General features: G+C 46.0%; 1 protein-coding gene across 1 annotated transcript in view; it reads left to right on the top strand.

The window, feature by feature from the left end:
- LOC144146493 (glutathione hydrolase-like YwrD proenzyme) overlaps nucleotides 1-24,249 on the top strand; it is a 42,418-nt gene that overhangs the window by 9,863 nt on the left and 8,306 nt on the right. The window contains exons 3-4 of the mRNA XM_077678438.1: nucleotides 13,229-13,382; nucleotides 22,097-22,300. Coding sequence (XP_077534564.1) covers nucleotides 13,229-13,382; nucleotides 22,097-22,300 — 358 coding nt within the window. The remainder of the gene's footprint in view (nucleotides 1-13,228; nucleotides 13,383-22,096; nucleotides 22,301-24,249) is intronic.

Here is a 24,249-nt window from a genome sequence, read left to right as displayed (position 1 = left end):
AATGAGTAAATATGACTACTGTGGTCATTTTCGCTTGTATCAGACGCTTTAAATTTCTAAAATCTGTAAAAACAACCATAATTATTTATCTTTTTCATTGCCAACTGCTCATCAATTCTTCCGATATAAGAACATGTGTTGTATGTTACCTCATTATTTGAGTTTAAACAAAAATACTCCAAAAATGTTTAGCCTTTTAGAATACTCAATTATTGGGTGCCAATTTATGTAAACATTAGGGAAATTTAGAAACAATGGTTTTTAAGTGACGTTGGAAGGTGGCCCTTTTCGCAATTTTTTATTTTTTGTCGCAATTTATGAAGCAGTATTTTATTTTTTTCTGTTCTAGAGCAATGAGAGAGGTATCGTGTGTTCAGCAACCCCCGGTAAAGAAGTGTATAAAATGGACAGCTGAGCGTTATTGTCGATGAGTACGAAAAAGGTTTTCGAAGTACTACTTTTGAACCACACTGCTCTCCCTAGTAAGTCTGACAAATATTTTCTGAAAAAATGTAAGTATCACAAATTTATTTTTTCGGAATCTAGCAAAAACGTTTGCGAGTATTTGGCGAGAAAATAAAAAAAGATTTCGAAAAAAAGTTACTTTTTTATGCCCCCAAAGTTGCGTCACCAAGCAATGTGAAAATTTGCCCGGCCCGATCGCGTACTAAATATTTTTTTATTAAACCGACTATGGTGTTTGTCACTAAAATATTGCCATTTCTATGGGGAGAATAAGCGTTCTACACAGTACTAAAGTTTCATCTTAAACAAAAAATCGTCATGGCACCATTTTGGCTGTCCTTATCTTAACACGCTTTGATATACTGAAGTGTGCAAAGCGACCGTTACCAACTACTTTTTTTTAAATTATGAAATTAACTAAGGCAAACAATCAATGGAACGCCAGGCTAGACTATTCAACCCACAAAAAGGGCACACCATTTGCTTTAACAATAAGCTTCTGTGAAAAAAATATCAAACTCGTCGCAGCTAAGACGAAACGTGACTTAGGAAATGACTTTCGCTACCCACCGGAGCGTTCCATTCGCGTATTCACGTGTCGAAAGAATGAACGTAAACTGATCGCGTCACATTGTCGCTCCCTACGTTTACGTTCTGAAGTACTATACACCGCGCCGGAATGCAATTCCGCTTCACAACTATGCGTAGAACTTGGTCACTGTCATGACACGTGGCGTAGTCTCATGTTGGTCTGCGTACCGCCCAGGACGCTGCAAAATCTAAAATTTTCATTTCATGTTAGGTTAAGAAGATCATTACAAGTCACCATTGCCTGCTTCCTCCCTACGTTTACCCTCAAGCAGTGAACACTACACCAAACATTGGAGATGGTACCAATAGTTGCTAGGAAAACGTTCGGAACCAACAAATCACCCTACAAAAAACTCATACTTCCAGCCCAATTATTGATTAGTGCCGTACATAAAAACAGGAGATGACATTGAACGTGCGTTTACGCGATTCTCGGCCAGATAGAAAAACTTCACATCTGCTCTGTCCTGAATGTGTCTAGAGGTGCGGCGAGCATGTGGCACAGAAATCGCTGCAGTGGCTGGTGCGTCAAGTGCGCTGAAAAATGAACACCACTCTAACGTTATCTCTTCGAGCACTGTCGATAACATTCGTTAATCATTATTTAGAAGCACGACGCCTGAGGTCACAAGTCCCTCAACCTGGCTTCATCTCTGGAATAGACGTGGTGCATCGCACCAGTACGAACGAAATCTCGGTTCGATGATCAGCAGCTTCAGCAAGTATTCACACTCACAATTATAAGTATTCAGACATACACATACAGAGCAATAATAGCCTGGAGCTCTTCGCGGATACTTCCTAGACATTCCATGATTCATGGCTAACGCCCACAAGAACCTTTTTCATAGAAAGGAAGATTGAGTTTCCGCCTCTGATAATCCAAATTCAATCGGTATTTTAAAGACTACGGTGTTTACTGGGTTCAGTAACAACGAAAATTTTAGTCTGCTTTTTTTTGGTCAAATATTCAATCCCCCGACAGAACACAGTAGAAAGAACGCTCGAACCTTAAATATGTATAGGCGGGCCAGTTCAAAATTACTAAAACTGCTGCCATGGATCCTGTCATTTTGGTAATATTCAGCGCAAAGGAAAGTGGGATGTTATTGAGGCAAACTCAAATTTCACGACCTTATCTAAAGGTGTTTTTTTTATTTACATACGTACTTGTATTGGTTGTTACGACCTGAAAGAACAACATAATGCTATAAAAACATCCCAGAAAAGAACAGAGACGAAATCAATGAATAAAACAAACGACTGCTTGCATTGTGTCTGCGACGCTGAACAAACCAATCAAAAGAAACCCACAGATGGTGCGGGAGCAAAGGGAACGCGTGACAATTAGGATAAACTGAGAGAAAATTCCTGATATCATGAGACAAGGGGCCGTGGGGCGAGTGAATAGCATGTGGGGGAGGTGGCCAGAAGTTGGTGTCAAAACGAAACGGCAGAAAAATGTCGCCTTTCAAGAAGAATTCTGAGAAGCCAGCACAAACGCTGCCATTTTGATCGTACAACATTTCATTCAAAATATTTCCGGCTCATAGGAGAACGCCCACTGACAGAGCTCCCTCAGAAAAATCTTCCGTCTAATTCAAACACAATTGTACATGAAACAAGTTTCTGAAACACGAAACATGAAACGAGAGTTTCAATAGCTAGAGAGAGGTCCCTTTAAAATTTGTGAGCCGTTCGCTAAAAACAAATTCGCAACGATAAGATTGGCGATGGGAGGTGGCTAAAGGTGACTTAAAATTTCATCGTGTCTGCTGGGATAGCATCCAATGACTCTATCGGTACTACCACTGCTGAAGACGACCCCCACATTGCAATTTTAATTACGGCTCACTTTTTAGCGTAATGAAAAGGCACCGTATGGACGAGTCCGTATATTTTTTAACGCTCTTTTATGTGGTGCTGTGCTTCATTTGTGCAGCATATAAGTCGTGTGTTTGTTGTATTGTGGCAATATGTGGAAAAGGCAACAGAGCTTAATTTGGACGATGTTAGGTTGAAATTATTTATTCTGGTACCTACTGCGCGCAAACTTTTGGCATTAGAGTACGGGAGATGATGATGAATAAACTTTATTGGAGACCAGGTGCTGATGTTAGGGCACCCGCCCGGTGGGAGGCTTCCTTAGTCCGGGATGCCTTGGGCTGTGCTGGCCATCCGTGCCCTCTCCACCAATCGTCGCTGGTGTGGAAGGTCGGAGCTGGTCAGCAGCTCCACCCACTGCTCATAAGTAGGGTTGGGGTTAGGGGTGAGGGAAGGGGATTGCTGGCACTCCCATACAATGTGGTACAGGGTGCCTGGGTGGGGGCAGGAGTTGCATGTGGCAGGGTATTGGGTGGGATACATGGCATGTAGCAGGGTGTTATGTGGGTAGGAGTTTGTCTGTAGGCGCCGGAAGGTAGTAGCTTCATCGGGAGAGAGGTTCGGGTGGGGGAATGGGTATTTGCGACGCTCGTTCCTGTAGTGGGCGAGTATTTCGGCGTATGTTTGCAGCGGGGTGGGCTTAACTGTTGCTTCCGATGGGGGTTCGTGGCCCTCGTGGGAAACGGCCCGGTGTGAGTGAGCGCGGGCAGTGGCGTGTGCCGCTTCGTTACCCCCGAGGGATTCGTGACCTGGAGTCCAAATTATTTGCAGTTCTGGGAGTAGTTTTGCTTGTTGCAGAATTTTCAAGGCGGGTTGTGATATGCGTCCTTTTAGGTAGTTCCTGCAAGCGGCTTGGCAGTCAGTAACAATGGTTAAAAAGTCTTGGCCTGTTGTGGCGGCAAGGGCAATGGCAACCTCTTCAGCTGTTTCGGTGGAGTTGGTGAAAACAGACACTGCAGCGAGCTCAGTTCCTCTGGCATTAACCACGCTGGCGGCTTGTGCAGATTTGTGGGGGTATGGCGATGCATCTGTATATCGGGTGCAGGGGAGGTGGTGGTATTGATTATAGATGGTGCGGGATCTTGCTGCTCGGCGTGCTTTGTTGTAGGTGGGGTGCATATTTCTTGGGATTGGAGCAACGCGAATGTTTTGTCGTATAGCCAGAGGGATGCGAATTTTCTGGTCGTGGTTGGGCGGTATAGAGTATTGACGTTTCAAGAGCGTTGCCCTACCCGTTGGAGTTAGTTTAAGCCGCTGTATTTGAGAAGTGTGGTGTGCCTCTTCGATTTCTTCCCATGTGTTGTGGACGCCAAGCTGCAGGAGTTTAGCAGTTGCTGTCTTGGGAGGGAGACCCAGGGCTGTCTTGTATGCTTGGCGGATCGCTGAGTTAAGTTTAAGGATCTCGGCTGGTTTAAGGGTTAGATATGGAGCACCATATGCTATCCGGCTGATGAGGATGGCTTGTATTAGGCGAAGCGTGTCGGTTTCTTTGAGGCCGAAGCGACGATGGGAGACGCGGTGTATGAGGTGCATGAGCTGTGCGAGGGTCCGCTGTAGGGGGAGGATCGTTTGGGAACCTGAGCCATCCTTTGGAATGGTTAGACCCAATATACGGAGGTAGGGGACGTTGGGGACTGGCTGGTTGTTGATCTTGAGTTCCGGGTCGGGTATATCTTGCGCGTTTCTCCTGGTTGTTCTTTTGCTGAGTGTTAAAAGGGCCAATTTTTCTGGAGCACATTCAAGACCGCGGGCTTGGAGGTATTGCTGTGTCACATGTATTGCAGTTTGGAGGACCTCTTCTTGGGCACCGATGGATCCTGTAGGGGTCCATAGTGTCAAATCATCTGCATACATTCCATGTCGGAGGTTGGGGATCGCTTCCAGAAGTGGTGGGAGGTCCTTCATTGCGATATTAAAAAGTAGTGGTGAAATTACGGAGCCTTGCGGGGTCCCCTGCGGTATGGTTGTGAAGATGTCCGAGCGGAGGTGCCCAATACCCACTGTGGCGGTACGGTTGGTGAAGAATGCGGTGACATAGTTGTAAAGACGTTGTCCACAGTTGATTGAGCTGAGTCCTCGCAGGATGGCCTGATGTGTAACGTTGTCAAAAGCACCTTTGATGTCTAATGTAAGAATTGAATATTTGTGCTGATTTGACAACTTGCTCAGTATATCTTCTTTCAGCTGGAGTAAAATATCCTGAGCGGAGAGGTGCGGCCGAAAACCGAACATTGTGTGAGGAAAGTAATTGTTGTCTTCGATGTGGGGTGAGAGGCGATTGTGGATCATATGTTCGAAAAGTTTTCCTACGCAAGATGTCAGGGAAATAGGTCGGAGGTTCTTGGGGTTAAGTGGCTTTCCGGGTTTGGGGATCAGTGTTATGTCTGCGTGCTTCCATTGTGAAGGCAAGGTGCCTGCGATCCAGTGTTCGTTGATGTAGTTTAGTAGATTGTCGAGGGTTACAGGATCCAGATTACGGAGGAGTTTATTGGGAATTTTGTCCTTGCCGGGGGTAGTGTTCCTGGTGAGGTTGTGCAGTGCAGCTTCCATTTCAGTTATGGTGAAGGGTGCATCGAGTTCCGCATTGGAGTGGCCAGTATATGGTGGAAGTATCATGGCAGGCTGTGACGGCGGCGCTTCAAGGGGCCGTTTTAGTTCTTTTAGCAGGTCTTGTTCAGTCCCTGGGTGGTTGTGAATGAGCCGTCGTAGTTGGTGTGCTGTAGACGCTTTCGATTCTTTCGTACCCATAAGAGACCGAAGTAAATGCCAGGTGCGGCGGGTTCCGAGAGTTCCTTGAAGTCTGTCGCAAAACTGCGTCCAGTTTTGCCGGCTTAGTTGGTGAGCGTATGCTTCTGCATCTAGCGTGATCTGGGATATGCGAATGTGGAGTTTTCGATTCGTTTTCTGTTTTTTCCAGCGTTTGAGCAGTCCCCTACGGGCATCCCACAGGTGGCGAAGGTGGTTGTCTACGACAGGGTTTTCCTGTGTGAGTGGGAATTCCTTGGTGTGCTTGCCCATTTCTGTAAGTAGTGTGGTGGTCCAATCTTCCAGATTGTGGATTGGATCCGTGGGGCAGTGTTCTCTAAATTGCTTCCAATCGGTGAGGCGGGCGGTTCCAATGCGTTGATGAGTATTTTTATGGAAATGAATTTGTAGCTCTATTATGTAGTGATCACTCCCCAGCGTTTCTTCCAGACACGTCCAAATGGCGTTCTTGATGTTGTAGGTGATTGTTAGGTCGGGCGAGGTATCACGGGACACGCTATTTCCAATGCGGGTCGGGGTGTGTGGAACGTTGCAGAGATGAAGATGATTTTGTTGGATAGCTTCGTATAGTTGACTGCCTTTGCGGTTGTTGCGAGAATATCCCCATGTCGTATGCTGCGCGTTAAAGTCGCCTAAGATTACTAACCTGTGTCCTCTAGTGCACTGTCTTGCTTGCTTGAATAATCGGTCAATTTCAGCGAGTGGGGCGGTGGGAGGGCTGTATATGTTCAGAATATAGAAGCTAGGTAGAGTCTTTTTCCGAGGGAGTATTTCGACAAAGGTGTAGTCAATGGTTGTAGGGAGAGAGTGAAGCTGTGCTGTTTGGTTGGTTCGTACGAGGATGGCTGTTCGTGCTGTGGAGTTCGTGGCGTATGTTGCATAATCTCGGAGAGTTACTGTATCTGTGTCGGTTTCTTGTAAGGCGATGACATCTGGAAAATGTTGCTGGGTGAGGGGAAGAAGTGATGACTTTTTGGTACAGAAAGATCTACAATTCTATTGCCAAAGTATACTGAGAATGAATAGAGAATTGGAGTTACAGAGAAAATGAGGTGCTACTTGCGTCTTAGAAAGCGCTTGAGCCGCGAGCGTGTCGTTCGGCCACCCGTCGCTACTCCTCAATACTGGCTTGCTGAAATATTTGCGTCACAGTGAGGGCACAGTTAGGCGACCTCTGGGAAATCGGTACTCGCACGTTAGGCTGTGGGTGCTTCGAAAGAGTCTCGAGGAGAACTGGATATATCCGCTTCGCATCGCTCCTCCACAAGATGTAACAATCGTTTACATCGGACTTTATCAGATATAGAGTTAATATGATGAGGTGTAACTTGCGTCTTAGAAAGAAGGCATCAGGTGCCAAGCGGGGCTCATCTGAGCGCACTGTACTCTGCACTCGGAACGCCCGATCTCAAACCTGCTCCATTGATTTGTCCTTCTATTACGGAGGTGTAACTTGCGTCTAAGAAAGCGCTTCAGCCGCGGGCGTGTCGTTGTGCCACTTGTCGCTACTCCTCAATACTGGCTTGCTGAAATATTTGCGTCACAGTGAGGGCAAAGTTAGGCGACTTCTGGGAAAAATCGGTACTCGCACGTTAGGCCGTGGGTGCTTCGATGAGGCTCGAGGAGAACTAGATATATCCGCTTCGCATCACTCCTCCACAATATGTAACAATCGTTTACATTGGACTTTAGTAACTTGCGCCTTAGAAGGCGCTTCAGCCGCGGGCGTGTCGTTGGGCCACCTGTCGCTACTCCTCAGTACTGGCTTGCTGAAATATTTGCGTCACAGTGAGGGCAAAGTTAGGCGACTTCTGGGAAATCGGTACTCGCACGTTCCACCTGTCGCTACTCCTCAATACTGGCTTGCTGAAATATTTGCGTCACAGTGAGGGCAAAGTTAGGCGACTTCTGGGAAATCGGTACTCGCACGTTAGGCCATGGGTGCTTGGAAGAGGCTCGAGGAGAACTAGATATATCCGCTTCGCATCACTCCTCCACAATATGTAATAATCGGAGAGGTGTTTCGCGAAAGCTTACCTAATGGAATTGTCTACTGAAAGCTTACCTACGCAATATGGGAGTTACTTGCGTCTTAGCAAGCGCTTCGGCCGCGAGCGTGTCGTTCGGCCACCTGTCGCTACTCCTCAATACTGGCTTGCTGAAATATTTGCGTCACAGTGAGGGCAAAGTTAGGCGACTTCTGGGAAATCGGTACTCGCACGTTAGGCTGTGGGTGCTTCGAACAGTCTCGAGGAGAACTGGATATATCCGCTTCGCAACGCTCCTCCGCAAGATGTAAGAATCGTTTACATTGGACTTTATGTGATATAGAGTTAATACTTGCGTCTTTGAAAGCGCTTCGGCCGCGAGCGTGTCGTTCGGCCACCTGTCGCTACTCCTCAATACTGGCTTGCTGAAATATTTGCGTCACAGTGAGGGCAAAGTTAGGCGACTTCTGGGAAATCGGTACTCGCACGTTAGGCTGTGGGTGCTTCGAACAGTCTCGAGGAGAACTGGATATATCCGCTTCGCAACGCTCCTTCGCAAGATGTAAGGTGTAACTTGCGTCTTAGAAAGCGCTTCAGCCGCGGGCGTGTCGTCGGGCCACTTGTCGCTACTCCTCAATACTGGCTTGCTGAAATATTTGCTTCACAGTGAGGGCAAAGTTAGGCGACTTCTGGGAAATCGGTACTCGCACGTTAGGCCGTGGGTGCTTCGAAAGAGGCTCGAGGAGAACTAGATATATCCGCTTCGCATCACTCCTCCACAATATGTAACAATCGTTTACATTGGACTTTATGAATATGAGGTGTAACTTGCGTCTTAGATGGGAGTTACTTGCGTCTTAGCAAGCGCTTCGGCCGCGAGCGTGTCGTCCGGCCACCTGTCGCTACTCCTCAACACTGGCTAGCTGAAATATTTGCGTCACAGTGAGGGCAAAGTTAGGCGACTTCTGGGAAATCGGTACTCGCACGTTAGGCTGTGGGTGCTTCGAACAGTCTCGAGGAGAACTGGATATATCCGCTTCGCAACGCTCCTCCGCAAGATGTAAGAATCGTTTACATTGGACTTTATGTGATATAGAGTTAATACTTGCGTCTTTGAAAGCGCTTCGGCCGCGAGCGTGTCGTTCGGCCACCTGTCGCTACTCCTCAATACTGGCTTGCTGAAATATTTGCGTCACAGTGAAGGCAAAGTTAGGCGACTTCTGGGAAATCGGTACTCGCACGTTAGGCTGTGGGTGCTTCGAACAGTCTCGAGGAGGACTGGATATATCCGCTTCGCAACGCTCCTTCGCAAGATGTAAGGTGTAACTTGCGTCTTAGAAAGCGCTTCAGCCGCGGGCGTGTCGTCGGGCCACTTGTCGCTACTCCTCAATACTGGCTTGCTGAAATATTTGCGTCACAGTGAGGGCAAAGTTAGGCGACTTCTGGGAAATCGGTACTCGCACGTTAGGCCGTGGGTGCTTCGAAAGAGGCTCGAGGAGAACTAGATATATCCGCTTCGCATCACTCTTCCACAATATGTAACAATCGTTTACATTGGACTTTATGAATATGAGGTGTAACTTGCGTCTTAGAAAGCGCTTCAGCCGCGGGCGTGTCGTCGGGCCACTTGTCGCTACTCCTCAATACTGGCTTGCTGAAATATTTGCGTCACAGTGAGGGCGAAGTTAGGCGACTTCTGGGAAATCGGTACTCGCACGTTAGGCCGTGGGTGCTTCGAAGAGGCTCGAGGAGAACTAGATATATCCGCTTCGCATCATTCCTCCACAATATGTAACAATCGTTTACATTGGACTTTATGAGATATAGAGTTAATATGAGGTGTAACTTGCGTCTTAGAAAGCGCTTCAGCCGCGGGCGTAATATGAGGTGTAACTTGCGTCTTAGAAAGCGCTTCAGCCGCGGGCGTGTCGTCGGGCCACTTGTCGCTACTCCTCAATACTAGCTTGCTGAAATATTTGCGTCACAGTGAGGGCAAAGTTAGGCGACTTCTGGGAAATCGGTACTCGCACGTTAGGCCGTGGGTGCTTCGAAAGAGGCTCGAGGAGAACTAGATATATCCGCTTCGCATCACTCCTCCACAATATGTAACAATCGTTTACATTGGACTTTATGAATATGAGGTGTAACTTGCGTCTTAGAAAGCGCTTCAGCCGCGGGCGTGTCGTTGGGCCACCTGTCGCTACTCCTCAATACTGGCTTGCTGAAATATTTGCGTCACAGTGAGGGCGAAGTTAGGCGACTTCTGGGAAATCGGTACTCGCACGTTAGGCCGTGGGTGCTTCGAAGAGGCTCGAGGAGAACTAGATATATCCGCTTCGCATCACTCCTCCACAATATGTAACAATCGTTTACATTGGACTTTATGAGATATAGAGTTAATATGAGGTGTAACTTGCGTCTTAGAAAGCGCTTCAGCCGCGGGCGTGTCGTTGGGCCACTTGTCGCTACTCCTCAATACTGGCTTGCTGAAATATTTGCGTCACAGTGAGGGCAAAGTTAGGCGACTTCTGGGAAATCGGTACTCGCACGTTAGGCCGTGGGTGCTTCGAAGAGGCTCGAGGAGAACTAGATATATCCGCTTCGCATCACTCCTCCACAATATGTAACAATCGTTAACAGGAACGTTCGCAGGAAGTGTTCGGGAATGCTAGGTGCGGGTGCTTGCACTCCACTGGCGGGTTCCTGGGGCCATGTAGGCCTTGCCTGCGGAAGGGGCACACAGGTCAGGTAAAAAAACAATAGTCGCGGACCCGCTTTTTTAATATGATGAGGTGTAACTTGCGTCTTAGAAAGCGCTTCAGCCGCGGGCGTGTCGTTGGGCCACTTGTCGCTACTCCTCAATACTGGCTTGCTGAAATATTTGCGTCACAGTGAGGGCAAAAGTTAGGCGACTTCTGGGAAATCGGTACTCGCACGTTAGGCCGTGGGTGCTTCGAAGAGGCTCGAGGAGAACTGGATATATCCGCTTCGCATCGCTCCTCCACAAGATGTGCGCATCGTTTGTGTTATACTGAGAATGAATAGAGAATTGGAGTTACAGAGAAGTGAGTTACTTGCAATACTTGCGTCTTTGAAAGCATTTCGGCCGCGAGCGTGTCGTTCGGCCACCTGTCGCTACTCCTCAATACTGGCTTGCTGAAATATTTGCGTCAGAGTGAGGGCAAAGTTAGGCGACTTCTGGGAAATCGGTACTCGCACGTTAGGCTGTGGGTGCTTCGAACAGTCTCGAGGAGAACAGGATATATCCGCTTCGCAACGCTCCTCCGCAAGATGTAAGAATCGTTTACATTGGACTTTATGTGATATAGAGTTAATATAGGAGGGATCATCATCAGCATTCCTGACGTGTTTCACGAGGTGTTTCACAAAAAGCTTACCAAATGGAATTGTCTACTACGTTTATGATGAGGTGTAACTTGGGTCTTAGAAAGCGCTTCAGCCGCGGGCGTGTCGTTGGGCCACTTGTCGCTACTCCTCAATACTGGCTTGCTGAAATATTTGCGTCACAGTGAGGGCAAAAGTTAGGCGACTTCTGGGAAATCGGTACTCGCATGTTAGGCCGTGGGTGCTTCGAAGAGGCTCGAGGAGAACTGGATATATCCGCTTCGCATCGCTCCTCCACAAGATGTGCGCATCGTTTGTGTTATACTGAGAATGAATAGAGAATTGGAGAATACTTGCGTCTTTGAAAGCGCTTCGGCCGCGAGCGTGTCGTTCGGCCACATGTCGCTACTCCTCAATACTGGCTTGCTGAAGTATTTGCGTCACAGTGAGGGCAAAGTTAGGCGACTTCTGGGAAATCGGTACTCGCACGTTAGGCTGTGGGTGCTTCGAACAGTCTCGAGGAGAACTGGATATATCCGCTTCGCAACGCTCCTTCGCAAGATGTAAGAATCGTTTACATTGGACTTTATGTGATATAGAGTTAATATGGGAGTTACTTGCGTCTTAGCAAGCGCTTCGGCCGCGAGCGTGTCGTTCGGCCACCTGTCGCTACTCCTCAATACTGGCTTGCTGAAATATTTGCGTCACAGTGAGGGCAAAGTTAGTCGACTTCTGGGAAATCGGTACTCGCACGTTAGGCTGTGGGTGCTTCGAACAGTCTCGAGGAGAACGGTACGGAACGGAACGGAACAGTACGGGAGAAAAGAAAAAATTTCATACAGAGCTTAACCACCGATAGCAAATCAGTACGCACGCTCAGCTTATACATCGTGTACGGAATCCTGCAAACACAAGGAAAACAAAGCATACAACAGAAAAACACAGAAACAGAAATGCAAACATAAATCGATATCTACGAATTCAACAAAAATCGCGATTAAGAATTTTGAAAAAAAATCTATGAAAAATTATGTGGCTCAAAATAGTTGGATCGATGTAGTGCGAATAAAAGCAAATAATTAATTATAAGCACAAAATTAAAAGTGAAAGTGGATGTAGCATGCGTAAAGAATAACACAAATATCACTAACACTAACACTAATAACTAAGAAACCCCAAGTATAAGTGTCATGCATGTGATGCGGAAATAGAAGATTTATGGGCGTGTAAGGTCTCTTAATTATTAGTAAACACGGTCATGGCAGATAAAAATGGCAATGCTAAAAGCCTCAAAGCACCTATGCCTGATATGAAACGTTCTCTAAAAAGCGAATATTGTTACTTAGCCAAGGACGACGCCCGTTTGTTCAAGGAACCAAAGATTCTTGGAGCGAACTTACACTCCGCAAGTAACTCAAAGAAGCAAGCGCCGAAGGAAAAGTCAACCAAATGACTTTTGGGGGCGAGTATCGGTGAATGGGTTTCCGCGTGATTTTACTTGGGAGCAATTATCTTTTTGGCGTTAATCCGTCAAGAACCATTGAATCAGATCTACAGCATTGGTGACCAAAGACTTATATTGTATTGACACAGTGATACACTTTTACTATCAAATTTATTAGCCTGAGCTGCTCACATAGAAAGAGATAGAAATGACGCTTTAGTTCTAAATTACATAAGACAGCTGGTCGCGACGAGACGATCGAAACAAAGCACATTAGTAAACTGAGCAGAAAGCATAAATCGCGGTAATACTATATTGCCAAAAGCGCGTTTACATAAAAACGAACCGCTCCAAAATATATTGCCCTTTGGACACGTATTCATACATAGCTCATATCGGTCAGTTGCCGTTGTGTTTGTGTGAATGTTGCCTTGTGGCGTTTATGAAAGCGGAGGTACTTATCAGTTTCTCGTCGTTACCGTAGCTGTCGTTCTGCCTAAGATGAAACACCAAGATGTCTAGGGGCCAAGGAGATCCAAAAATGAGTACGTCAATGTGTGCTCCCAAACCCATCGCCTTGGGGAGAGAACGTCTTTCAAAGGCTTCAGCAATTATGTTCTATGCCGCCGACCAGCTTTGTAGAGATAAACGTATCCTCTTTTTTATGTAAATAGTAAGCTGTGACTTAAGGTTGATACTAATAATCATATATTACAATTCTGTGTATTTCCTTCCCCTTCCACAGTGGTCGCAGCCCGGCAGCACTGACGCTCGAAGTGGCCACGTCGCAGTGTCGGATCGACAGGATGCACAAAGAGTGGGTAGAAGGCATTTATGCAACGGTTCCAGGAGCAGTCAAGGCATGGTTCCACATTGCTGTCAAGTACGGTTCCGGAAATGTAAGGAATGATGCAATCGGTGAGATTGTCACCAATGAATATCCCAAACAGGAAAAGGTACCCCTTAACAACACAATACGTTGCCACAATATGTTGACTGTTTCTGCAGAATCACGCACGTCTTTCTATCAGTGCTAGAAAATAACGAATAAAGTCAAGGAAGTTCATATGGCTGAAAGGTCGTAAAAGTATATTGTTATTATTGATCGCTGTGATGTGATTTCATTCATTATTGCAATTGCATCATAATGAGATTAACAACTTTTGTTGATGTCTCCTGCTTAACAGTGTTTTTTTTAACGTAAAATATTATATCTGTGTTTCGCCATGTCGGGTAAATTGGTTAGGCAATGATCGTATAAAATTGCAGCAAATATCTCTCGTCAAAGTTTGAAAGGAATGCCGTTCTATTTCTTTTATTTGTGGTATTCATATTTCACCTTTGCTATTATACATATTGTAAAGCGGCGTCAGAGCTGATAAGACGTGCATTGGTTAATGATGATGAGCGATCAATTTACAGTATGCACATGGCGGCCTGACTGCAGTAACCCTGGCCGCGTGCTCCCCACTTCACTGTCGTTTGGAACGTCGCCGTCGTTTCCATTTCGTATCAATACTTCAGCCAACTCGAATAGGAAGGTCACACACTATGACTGGAACAGGGCATTCGATGTAGCATCGCACCTCCCCCAAAATCCCGTCTGTGGATTCTTCTACGAATTATTTTAGAGTTCATAGTGCACTTTCTAGGGAGCGATAAACTTTTTTGCCAAAACTCTGATGCCTAGAGTTCTGGTAGCAAAATGCTTGACGCTAACCGTACCGCGTCCAGTACTTCGGTAGGTGGATTAAAGCCATTGGAGCCTGCCGAGAAGAAAGTACTAGTTGCACTAGCAGCACTGAACAAACAACACTTCGTAAGAGAGAAAGAGACATTTGGATTTGTGAAAGAGAACAAGCATGTCTCCTGCGCTATAATGCTAAAATATAAAGTGTACATCGAGCAGCACTTGCAGATACGGTCATCGTACACAAGAAGCTGACCAACAGCGCGATGGGCGGACACAATAGGTCGTTGCTGCCAGGTGGGCGAACCCGTTAAGCTCCGCAAGAGCATCACCCAGGGCCCTTTTTACGGCCGCTAACTTCCCGCCGAAAGTTGTTCCCACCAGCAGTAACAATCAATGAAGCGACCCTGCCCCTGGAGGGTACTTGATGGGCACGCATTTTCACCGGTCTGGTTTGAGCTCATACATGCGAATCGGTTAACTTGTGAGGTGCCTATTGACGTCGCGCAACTCTGAAGGGGGGGGGGGGAGGGGGGGGGGTTGTGCTCAAGAATCGGAGGTTAAAACTGGCGTAATGTGTTCTTCTCGAAAAAAGCTTCGGCAGCGAGCCTGCAGAGTGCGGCAGCGTGATGTCCTCAGCGCAGCGCCGGAATTCGGGCTCCGGAGGGGAGACGCCGAAGGCGCACCATAAGTGTGAGGCAGTGCTCAACCTTTTTCATCACCGGAACCCCTGCGGCTGCCTCAGCATTGACGTGCGCCAAATTAAAAATTGTTAAGAAGCTTTGCACCTCTTTGGGCGTGAGTCCTCGCAGCGCTACATTGGGCGAATGCACATAAGAACGAAAGGGAACGAGCCCGAAATTACTACTTAAGGCATGCGAAAATGTCATACGATAACAAAAGAAGCATAATAAATAAATCAAGCTAAATCTACTTCGCCTTTAGTCTTTATTTCCGGGCAGATACCGGTTTCCGCATATATACTACACAAGGCAGGGTTTATTGCCGCTATGTATAATTCTTCCTTTCGGCATTACACAACCAATATTTTTGGCAGACGCTAAATAGAAGGCTTCAATTCTCACAAGTAAACTACTTAACTGTGGTGGTCTTACAAGCAATAATTTAGGGTCCTGCCGAAACTATATGGAAATGCCTGCGATGAAAAACCCGGAGACAGCGGGGTGAGATTACACATTGTCCAGCGTAGATCGGACCGTTCAGCAGGATTACATAGAACACCGGAGTGGCAGCAACATACAGCGAACTGTCGGATTAGGGTTAGCCACCACCACTTTGTCGCCTAAATAAATTTTTTATTATTATTACCTCATGATAAAAATCAGAACAGGTTGAGAATTTTTGTGACAGGCCTAACTGCTCGATAAAGCAGAACACTTACCTAATTAAAGGTTAGTGCCCTTTCAATGTGTGAAAACTGATAACCTGCGAAGCTGTACGACCTCCATAGGGTGCACGAAAGAAAACATGTTTATTTGTCATTTAGGACTGAGCAAAGTTGCCAGCTAATTACCCAAATGAAAGTTGGAAACACCCTACCTTTATCATATCGGACATACGTAGAGCGATCTCTTTGCCTCCCGCGTAGTAGGGATCTTATTGTTTATGTAACACGCCAACATAATCCACTCTACCACCGATAACACCGGACCAGGCGAATTGGGCTGTCTGATGGTCATGTTTAAACCTCACGCCAACAAAACCGACGTGTCATCCGTATGGGCATGAAACTCTTAGCTGCGCGTGCCCCTCCGCTCCGCCCCCCCTACCCCCACCCTTTCACTCGCCACAATTCGACGCATTCTACAGTAACCGGTCACGAGCGGGTGCTTAGAAGGGAAAGACACTGTCGAACAAGTCACCATGAAAACCGTTTATACTAAACAAATGATATTGGCCCACATCGGCGTTCCAAGCGGGCCAGTTGCATTTCATTCTGGAGGGATTCGCAGCTGCTCGAACAGCTGGAACTTGAAGCGGCAATGGTGGCCACTGCGCCTTTACGTTGTTTTCGCTCCCGTTCACGCTTCTGTTCGGGCTGAAGCTTGTTCAGCTTCCCCTTTTCTTCCTCCAAGCGAACGACATGCGTCAGTCACATAGGGAGTTAACACCTCGAAGGCCTCGACCATTATTCTAGCGGGCACACACGGGAATGTTCATTTCGCTGCCCAGTTGTGGGCAGCTTATTGTCTATGCAACACACCAACCCCGGCGCAAACCCCTCGATTGCGGACAGCTGACAGGGAGCATGGCGCTATGAGACCCACACGTTTAAATATCCCACCAGCACCACGTGTATGGTTATCGGTAGCGGCATTAAGCCCTGCTGTGCGAGCTTGCTTTCTCACTACACCCTCAACAGGTGAACGCCTTAACCGGCCACCTAAGGTGGGTGCATAATTAGGCGTGAACTATACCGGCGAAGGGAGAGCGAAAGACTTTATATGCGGCCAGGCTAAGATTTATTATTATTCTCCCGCCAGAAGAACTATGACCCGCTGGTCAACGAGGGTAACCCACGCGACAATGTCCATCGACTGGCTTTCAAGCTGAACAAGAGTTATGTGCTCACGCCAGCGTCCTAACGGGAAAAGTTGCTTTCAACCGGCCGGAACCCACCGCTAGCGGGTGAGGGAGAATTTTTTTCACCCATTTTCACCCAAATTTTTTCACCCATTTGCGCTGCTGTTGGTTCTGCGCAATCATTTTATAACGGTGCTACGGCCGCTGTCAGCCGACTGCACAACTTCTGAGACAGGCGTAGGTGGGTGGGATGGTAATAACCGTTCTGATAACCGTCTGGAAAGAGGGGTCGGCGGTGGAAAGGAAGAGCCTTGGAGTGGCGCCGAATAAAAACTGCGGGAGTAGGGTGATGCATATTCAGCTTCGCGGTAATACATGAAATCTTAGAAGAGAGGTACATCTGCTGATCACGGAAGCAGAACATGTCTAGAGTTCAAGTTGTTAGTAAACGAATGGACAAATCATTAACGGAAGGGCATGGTTTGAGAAGGTGTTAGCGCTACGGTATGGTGGTTAACTTTCGCTTGATAACGCTTGACATCACAGTTCATTGTATCTTGTAAGGCGGCCGCCACGCTATCTGAAGATACAAGGCTGACTGGGTGCGTATACCGCCGTTATCAATTTTCACACTGTGGGAGGGAGTGGCATGAGCCCACTGATTACCATGCATTGTTTCCAACTGCAGCGAGCGCACGTTGCGCACACATAGCGTCGCCACTCAAAGTTTTTGGGCCACTGCACGGAAGCTCCTCGCGAAGAACTCTGTATTACCAGCGTCCCCAGAAGGAGTAACGCGAAAATCACCATTTTTAATTTTGCGCCACATAGAAACATCAAAATACCGTGTAACAATCTTTGACGGAAAGTGCAAAGAAAGCAGTTCAAAGAAATTCGAATAAAACTGGAGCCTTTAAGGGAATTATACTGGAGACATTTAACTACACAAATTGGTTTCCGCGGAAGACGTTCGCAAAGTTTTCATTATTTGAGGAGATCCTGAAAAAATCTTTCATTGTAATAAATATCGTCCAATGTTTTGAGGTTTAATTAGCGTGCGAAAAGCGAGCACGGTACAATAAGAAATGCGGTCTATCGAATGGGATGTGTGCGTAGTTTCGGGGACACATTCCGTTTATAAAATAAATGCACACACCAAGCTGTTACGTGCTGTGTCCAAAAAACACTGGGCGACATTATTCATTTTCTAGTGCAAACAAAACTGAATGGAAAATAATTTCATTTCAGATGATTCCTTGAGATAGGTTTGCTGAAAAAAGAGTTGTGTGCTCGCCCTAATTGTCCCCGTAAGAAGGCGGCCGAAGCAGTCAAGACATCTAGTGATTTTAAAACTTCTGAACGGTCCATCACAGATATCGTAACCTTTGATGCGATATGTTCCCAGGTGGAAAAACTTTGAAATTGCTTTTAAAAGGATGGGTGGATGCTGCCGCTTAATAAATAAATAGCTGGATATATAGGTTCTGAATACCAGAGAGATTCGTTTTGTATAGTGTTTTGGCATCGAAAAATGTTTGCACCATTATTGTGACAATGAATTTATGTAATAAGAAGCAAGTAATGCATGTCTGCGATTTTTCCGCAATTGCAACAACGCGCAGATGCCAAAGTTATCTTGTTTGTGGGTAGTTATACATTCCAGGCAATTTTAAATAGAAACTGATTTATTGCCGAGAAATACAACAGAGTTCGGTGCAGCAAAGTCGCCATTATTAAACCCCACGGGCAGTGTTGAACTTAAATTTTTTGCGTGTTTCTAGAAGACCACAAAACTGAATTTCTAGGGGGCTTTAGGATCATTTCTTTGGCACCAGAGCGAAATATTTGTGTCTTTGTTTACTAGGTCTCTAATCTTGCTCGCGCTGCCGTCTCAACGATTGGCGTGCTGTTGTGTGCAATAGGTGCAATAAAGGAAGTATATGCCAGCTCATAAATCATTATAACAAGGTTAGCAGCTGATGGCCACCTCAATCCCTGCGGTATATCCCGGAATTATTTGAAATCAAGGATACGGAATCATATTACGTACAGAATAAGTTTGGTTTCCCAAAACAACAAGGTAAAAGATTCGTGGGTGCGTCAGCTGTTGTAGGACCCGTAATTTGAAACAGATGTGTGTGATAAACATTCGCTTGAAATTTATTTGTAAGACCACTCTATAAAGCACCGCTTTAGCGGTAGTTGTCACCTATATTTCACGTTATCACCGATCATCGCCAGCGAGAATTGTGTGCCGTAGTTAAGGCGGAAGTAGAAATGTTGACACGATTGCGTGTCAAAGTTAGAGGGTTGGTAATATCAATTTTATTGCCAATAATAGGTGTGTTTTAAGGTTATCATGCTAGGGAGAGTCGTTGTTGTTGGAACTAAAGACGAAGTAAGACAATGAAGGTCTCCTTGTAATTTTTTGAATGGACATATTTTTGAAAACTGAAAGCAAAATGTCGGTTAAATATAGGCCAAACAGGTTCAGCCTTATAGCGGTGCATTATTTGTAAGAGCAAGGGTAGAAGATACAAAATCATACAAGCCTCCGGCAAAGGACGACGGTGGTTGAACGCCGAGCTTTCTCGTGACGGAGTATTTGGACGCCTGTCTACATTTCACAAACCGCTTCGTGTCAAAAGAGAGTATTCTTATAGACACCGCGCACCAGTAGTGATTGCTGCCATGGGAAGTGTTTTCTTTTTTCACTTCGACGTTTTCGCTGTAAAGACGCCATCAGTTAGAACAGTAAAGCATCATTTTTATATTGCTTCACCGTCGTGCAATAGGTAGGTGAGTTGCTCAATTCATGCGGATAATTCGGCAATAAAAGCGAGGGCGAAGTTTTACAAAGAGAAGGTTGAGAAGTATTGGCTCAATCGGCAGTGGAAATTGTTTGTTATCATATTGCTCTGACGATGTAGAGACGCGACTGATAATAATAAAGTGTACCATGGTCAAATGTTGCTGATCAGTTTTTTAGCAGGTCGATATAATGCTAATGCGTGATTGCATGGTCAACGAAAAGGTATGAAGGCCAGATCCACTGGCGCTAAGATGAAGTAAAGAGTACTCCTAGTCGTTGTGCGGCCTATATTGTGGCAATATTCTACCCAAAGGAACTGGGTGTTTTCCTTTTTCACGTCCCTGTCAGTGCGAAGAGACCCTGATTTTCCTGCGGTAGCGGTTTGTCGGTGTATAGATGCGTATTCACATGTGTTTACGCAGTCAAATTGCGTAATTAAGCCTGTGAAGCGCGTTTTTTGAACAATGGTGAAAATACAGCTTTTCTAACGTTCATGCTTTTGATGCGACTGCATCTCATTCACTCGCCTCGTCCCTCCACACGGCGTTGTCCGCACCTCGCCCTACACTATAAAAAAAATGATGGTTAGCGGCACCCGGTTTCGATCCCACGACCCTGTGGGCGGACCGCGAGGTACATGGTGCACTTCCCACTGCGCCACAAAACCGAGAAAGAATCAAATGCTACGAACGCGCCTTATATCCTTGACTCATTCGAACTACGTCAAGATGCTACTGATACAACGCATGATGGGGCAATGATTAACACTTGCAATAAAAGAAAAGAAGCTCACACTTACAGCAACAATGATGGAGTAAAGGTCGTTGCGACAGCGAAGCCCCAAGCATACCACTTAGAGAGATTGACCAAGATTGGCCCATAAAACATAATAATAATCATAAAACATAATACTCATATGCGTTCCCGACACGTTTCACGCGATTTCAGAATCAATCCAACGGAAACACCAAGTGAACCCCACGATGCGTCGCATCTACACAGGGTTCCCCTCGCGGGGAGGTGGGCGCAATTTTGAGCTCAGCCGGGCAATCATGTTCTCCATTAGAAGACCCTTCCATTTATTATTGTTACTGGAAGTACAAGGGAACGCTACCACATAGCTACCGAAGACTTACGACGACGACGACAATGAAGCATTCTGTGGCACGAACTGAGGTAGTGCTGTCATGGCCGCATTTTAGGTAGATTATTTTTATAGGTAAATACAGCGCTTCAACACTCATCGGCGCTGGTCTTATTATTCCTGCTGCCACGTACATCTTTGGTAGGTGCGTTCTTCATTCCCATAATGGTTATCCAGCTTCACTCAGCTCTTATACGTCACATATATGTGACACAATTAGAAGACAAGTATAAGGCTCGAGCTTAATCACAGGGTGTCATAGCTGTCCTCTCGCTAGGTTCACATCCTTAGTTTCATTCGCCAGAAAGTTTACCTATGGATCTTTATGTTGCGCTTGCTTGCGTCATTTTCTTTTTGAAAGCACCTACTCGACATATTCTACTAACTCTTATTTTAACTGCATCACAACAGCCCAAAACCCCACAAATATAAGCATAAAATGTAGTGGCGACAACCTGAGCGACGAGCGTCCACTAGGGTGGTCCTGCGCAACTCCTGCTGCAAGTTCTCGAGCTTAGTGGTGACCATCTTTTTGCAGCTTCACATCAGTTGGTGGCTGCGCTGGAGAGATGCCGCCTTGGTCGACCTGAAGCGAAAGCTCTCTTCCCGCTGTGCGGGGTATCTGTCGCACCTCAGTAGAAGTGATTGATGGGGCCTCGTGCATATCCTGGGTCAGAAACGACGATTAGCTCTGCTTGTGCTGCTGCCCTGCTGACAAATATCGCCATATAATATTATGACTGATAGTTAGGGATTGTAATGGTTTACGGCGTCTGATTTCTCTCCAATGATTACCAGGCAACGTGAAGAAAAATGTTAAAGAGGCCTGTATTATGTGCAGGTGGCACAAATGCTAGGTCATTTCTTACGCACTGCATTTCTTTTCGGTAAATAAAGCTTTTCGCAAGCGTCAGAAATGCACAAATATGTCGGACATCTCCGCCAGAAGAGAGGAATGGTTCCGAAGGCCATACAAATGGCTTTGTTGTGGCATTAAGCAACACTATATTTTATTTTATTGTTTTGAAGATGGCGTTGTTTTGATTTCTAAGAAAGAGAAACAGCAATTTGCCGGGTCCTGAGAAAGTGAAACCGAAGGCAGCAAGGTTACCATTCCCGAGGCGCTTGTCCCCGTGGGGATAAGGAACTTGGTGAACAGTTTGGGCGGACTAAATAAAGAGAACAATTGTGATACCTCTGCTCTCAGGGGCTTTCTCGCATGTGGTAAAACGTTCATGGAGCTTTCACCGCCTTTGAGAGAGCACTGATCATAACTGGTGTCACAAGAAACCTCCCATCAACACCACCAGACCACGTAATCTTTTGAAAGTGGTTGGCTGTAGTGTTATAAAACCATAAGATCAAAATAATTATAAGAAATTTTTGTAATATTTACTCCCGTCTCTCTTGTTTACGGTTACAGGTGGGCATGAGCGAGATATTTTCGCAGGCCATACACTACGCTGAACATGGCTTTCCAATGGACCACTCGAAGAATTTGGTTTGGCAAAAGCGGCACAAACCTCTTCTGCGCATGCCTGGTGGACGATTTTTTCTTGACAAAGATTCCAAACCACCAGCTGTAGGAGCGACCTTAACCAACCAACCGCTTGCTTCTTTTCTCAGGGTAAGTACATTAGATTTAAGAAATGTCAAGCAGTTACCACACGCAAAATCAACATGTGTTTCCATTGATATTATCCCGCAGCAGGATTGTGAACAAAAGTATTTCGTGTGCAGTTAATTCCTGCTTTGTTTTTGTCATTGCAGGGCTCTGGTCGTATTGCCATAAAAACGGTCGCAACCCTTCAGTATCAACGACACAAACAATGTCGTAAACAACGTCAAGTAGAGTGTGTACCAGTAAAAATCAGTACACTGAGAATGATTTTAGAAGGTCTTTAAAATTTATAGATTCCAGTTATGCTGTAGGTTCACCCAAAGGTTTCATTTTATAAAATGTTTTTGTCCAAGGTCAGTTGTTTTCTACGTGTAAGCCCCGGGAATCAATTGGACATGTAGCACGGAGTTGAGGACCGCATTTGAAATTTTATTTTGTACCTAAACTTTGCACAAACACCTTTATAGTCGGCCAGTGGCGCTTTGGTTAACGCGATGTGCCTTTCATAAGCTTACACTACTGTTTAAATGCATAAGAAATATGAGGCCGTATAGCGCAGGAAGGAAGCCACTTGTTGTCTGCCTGCATTTAATTACGAAACTAGCGTTGGAGTTTGTACGTTAAAATGGCACAGAACGACATTTTTGCGCTCTAAAAATTGGTGTCAGTCAATTGAGGCATTGTTTCCAGGCGGTGGTTCATTTTCTTGCCATAAGGTCAAGCGCCATTATTGGCCTAACGTTGTATCGAACACTTACAGATAGGAATGCAAAGAAACGCTTTCAGAAGTACAAACGGGGGGGGGGAAGATTTTTGGCGCTTCAATGAAATGCTTCGCGCAGTTACCCTCGGGCAGATGACCGGCAAGACACAACTGGATAAACTAAGGCTGTAGCATTCTTGCGCTTACGATGTATACAACTAAGGCGCGATTCTCAAAGAACGGAGAGGGACCTCTTCGTTGGGTGAGGGAACAATGGAAACTGCACGAAATAGGGCGATGCGGTGCACCCACGAGACCATGCAACAGCTGGTCAGAAGCAGAGGAAAACAATGTCTAGCGTCGTCTACTGCAAGCGGGGATGAAGAGGAAGTTATAACAATATCCCCCGATCGCAGATGCAGCTAAATGGCTTCCATGGGCTAATGTACTGGTACGGGTCCCTTGATGCGGGAAAACCTAGTGTGCTGGATCTGATGACTCCGTCCAATTAGCCGGTGGACCCTTCTATTTGGGCCAAGGTCCGCAGCTGTCCTGGCCGCTGTCTTTCGCCGGGTAGCACTGTGTTGTCTCCTTTTTATTAACTGTCTCTTGTACTTGGTTGCATGCCAAATCTCTAGTCCTTACTCCTCCAATGTCCACAGAGCACTCTCTCCGCTGTCGGTGTTTACACCATCTAACCTATTGCACATTAGAGTCAGTGCACTTTGGGTAGCAGCGCAGAGTTGCTCCATGACTTTGGGAGCTGTAACGGTTTTTGGTTTATGGGTTTTTGCAATACAAAAAAGTCCTTGTAGGTGTGGAACATTTCTTAAAAGCAAGTTTTTTCAACCTTTTCTTTTGCTTGTTCTGTATAAATTTCCTGGTGTATCGACTGCTGATTTCGTGTACCTTGTCTGTACCACGTATATGTTTGTTTGACGCCAAACCGTGTACTCGGCATGACATCTCCAGGTGTCTGTTGAACTTTTGTGTTGGTGTCTCTTGACTAGGTTTTGTGAAAGTTCGTTCATAAAGATTCGAGTATTACTGCATGCCTCTTGGATGGTGAATGAGTACGTTTAGATAAAGTGATGGATGGTCTGACGCTTAAGCAAAAACCTTTTTACTGCTTGATGCAGGAACGTGGCAGCAATTTTAGGGTTTCGAAAAAAGGGAAAATAATTTTTTTAGGGGAAGCCTTTTCTCGTGGGAACGTAGTCCCTACAACAAGCTCGCTGCTGGCCATTGTACA

The sequence above is a fragment of the Haemaphysalis longicornis genome, unplaced genomic scaffold, assembly GCF_048455015.1.
Source record: "Haemaphysalis longicornis isolate Haplotype H1 unplaced genomic scaffold, Haemaphysalis longicornis Haplotype H1 scaffold_7, whole genome shotgun sequence".
Lineage (NCBI taxonomy): Eukaryota > Metazoa > Arthropoda > Arachnida > Ixodida > Ixodidae > Haemaphysalis > Haemaphysalis longicornis.
The sequence above is the reverse complement of the archived record's forward strand: the minus strand, read 5'-3'. Positions and strand labels throughout refer to the sequence as shown.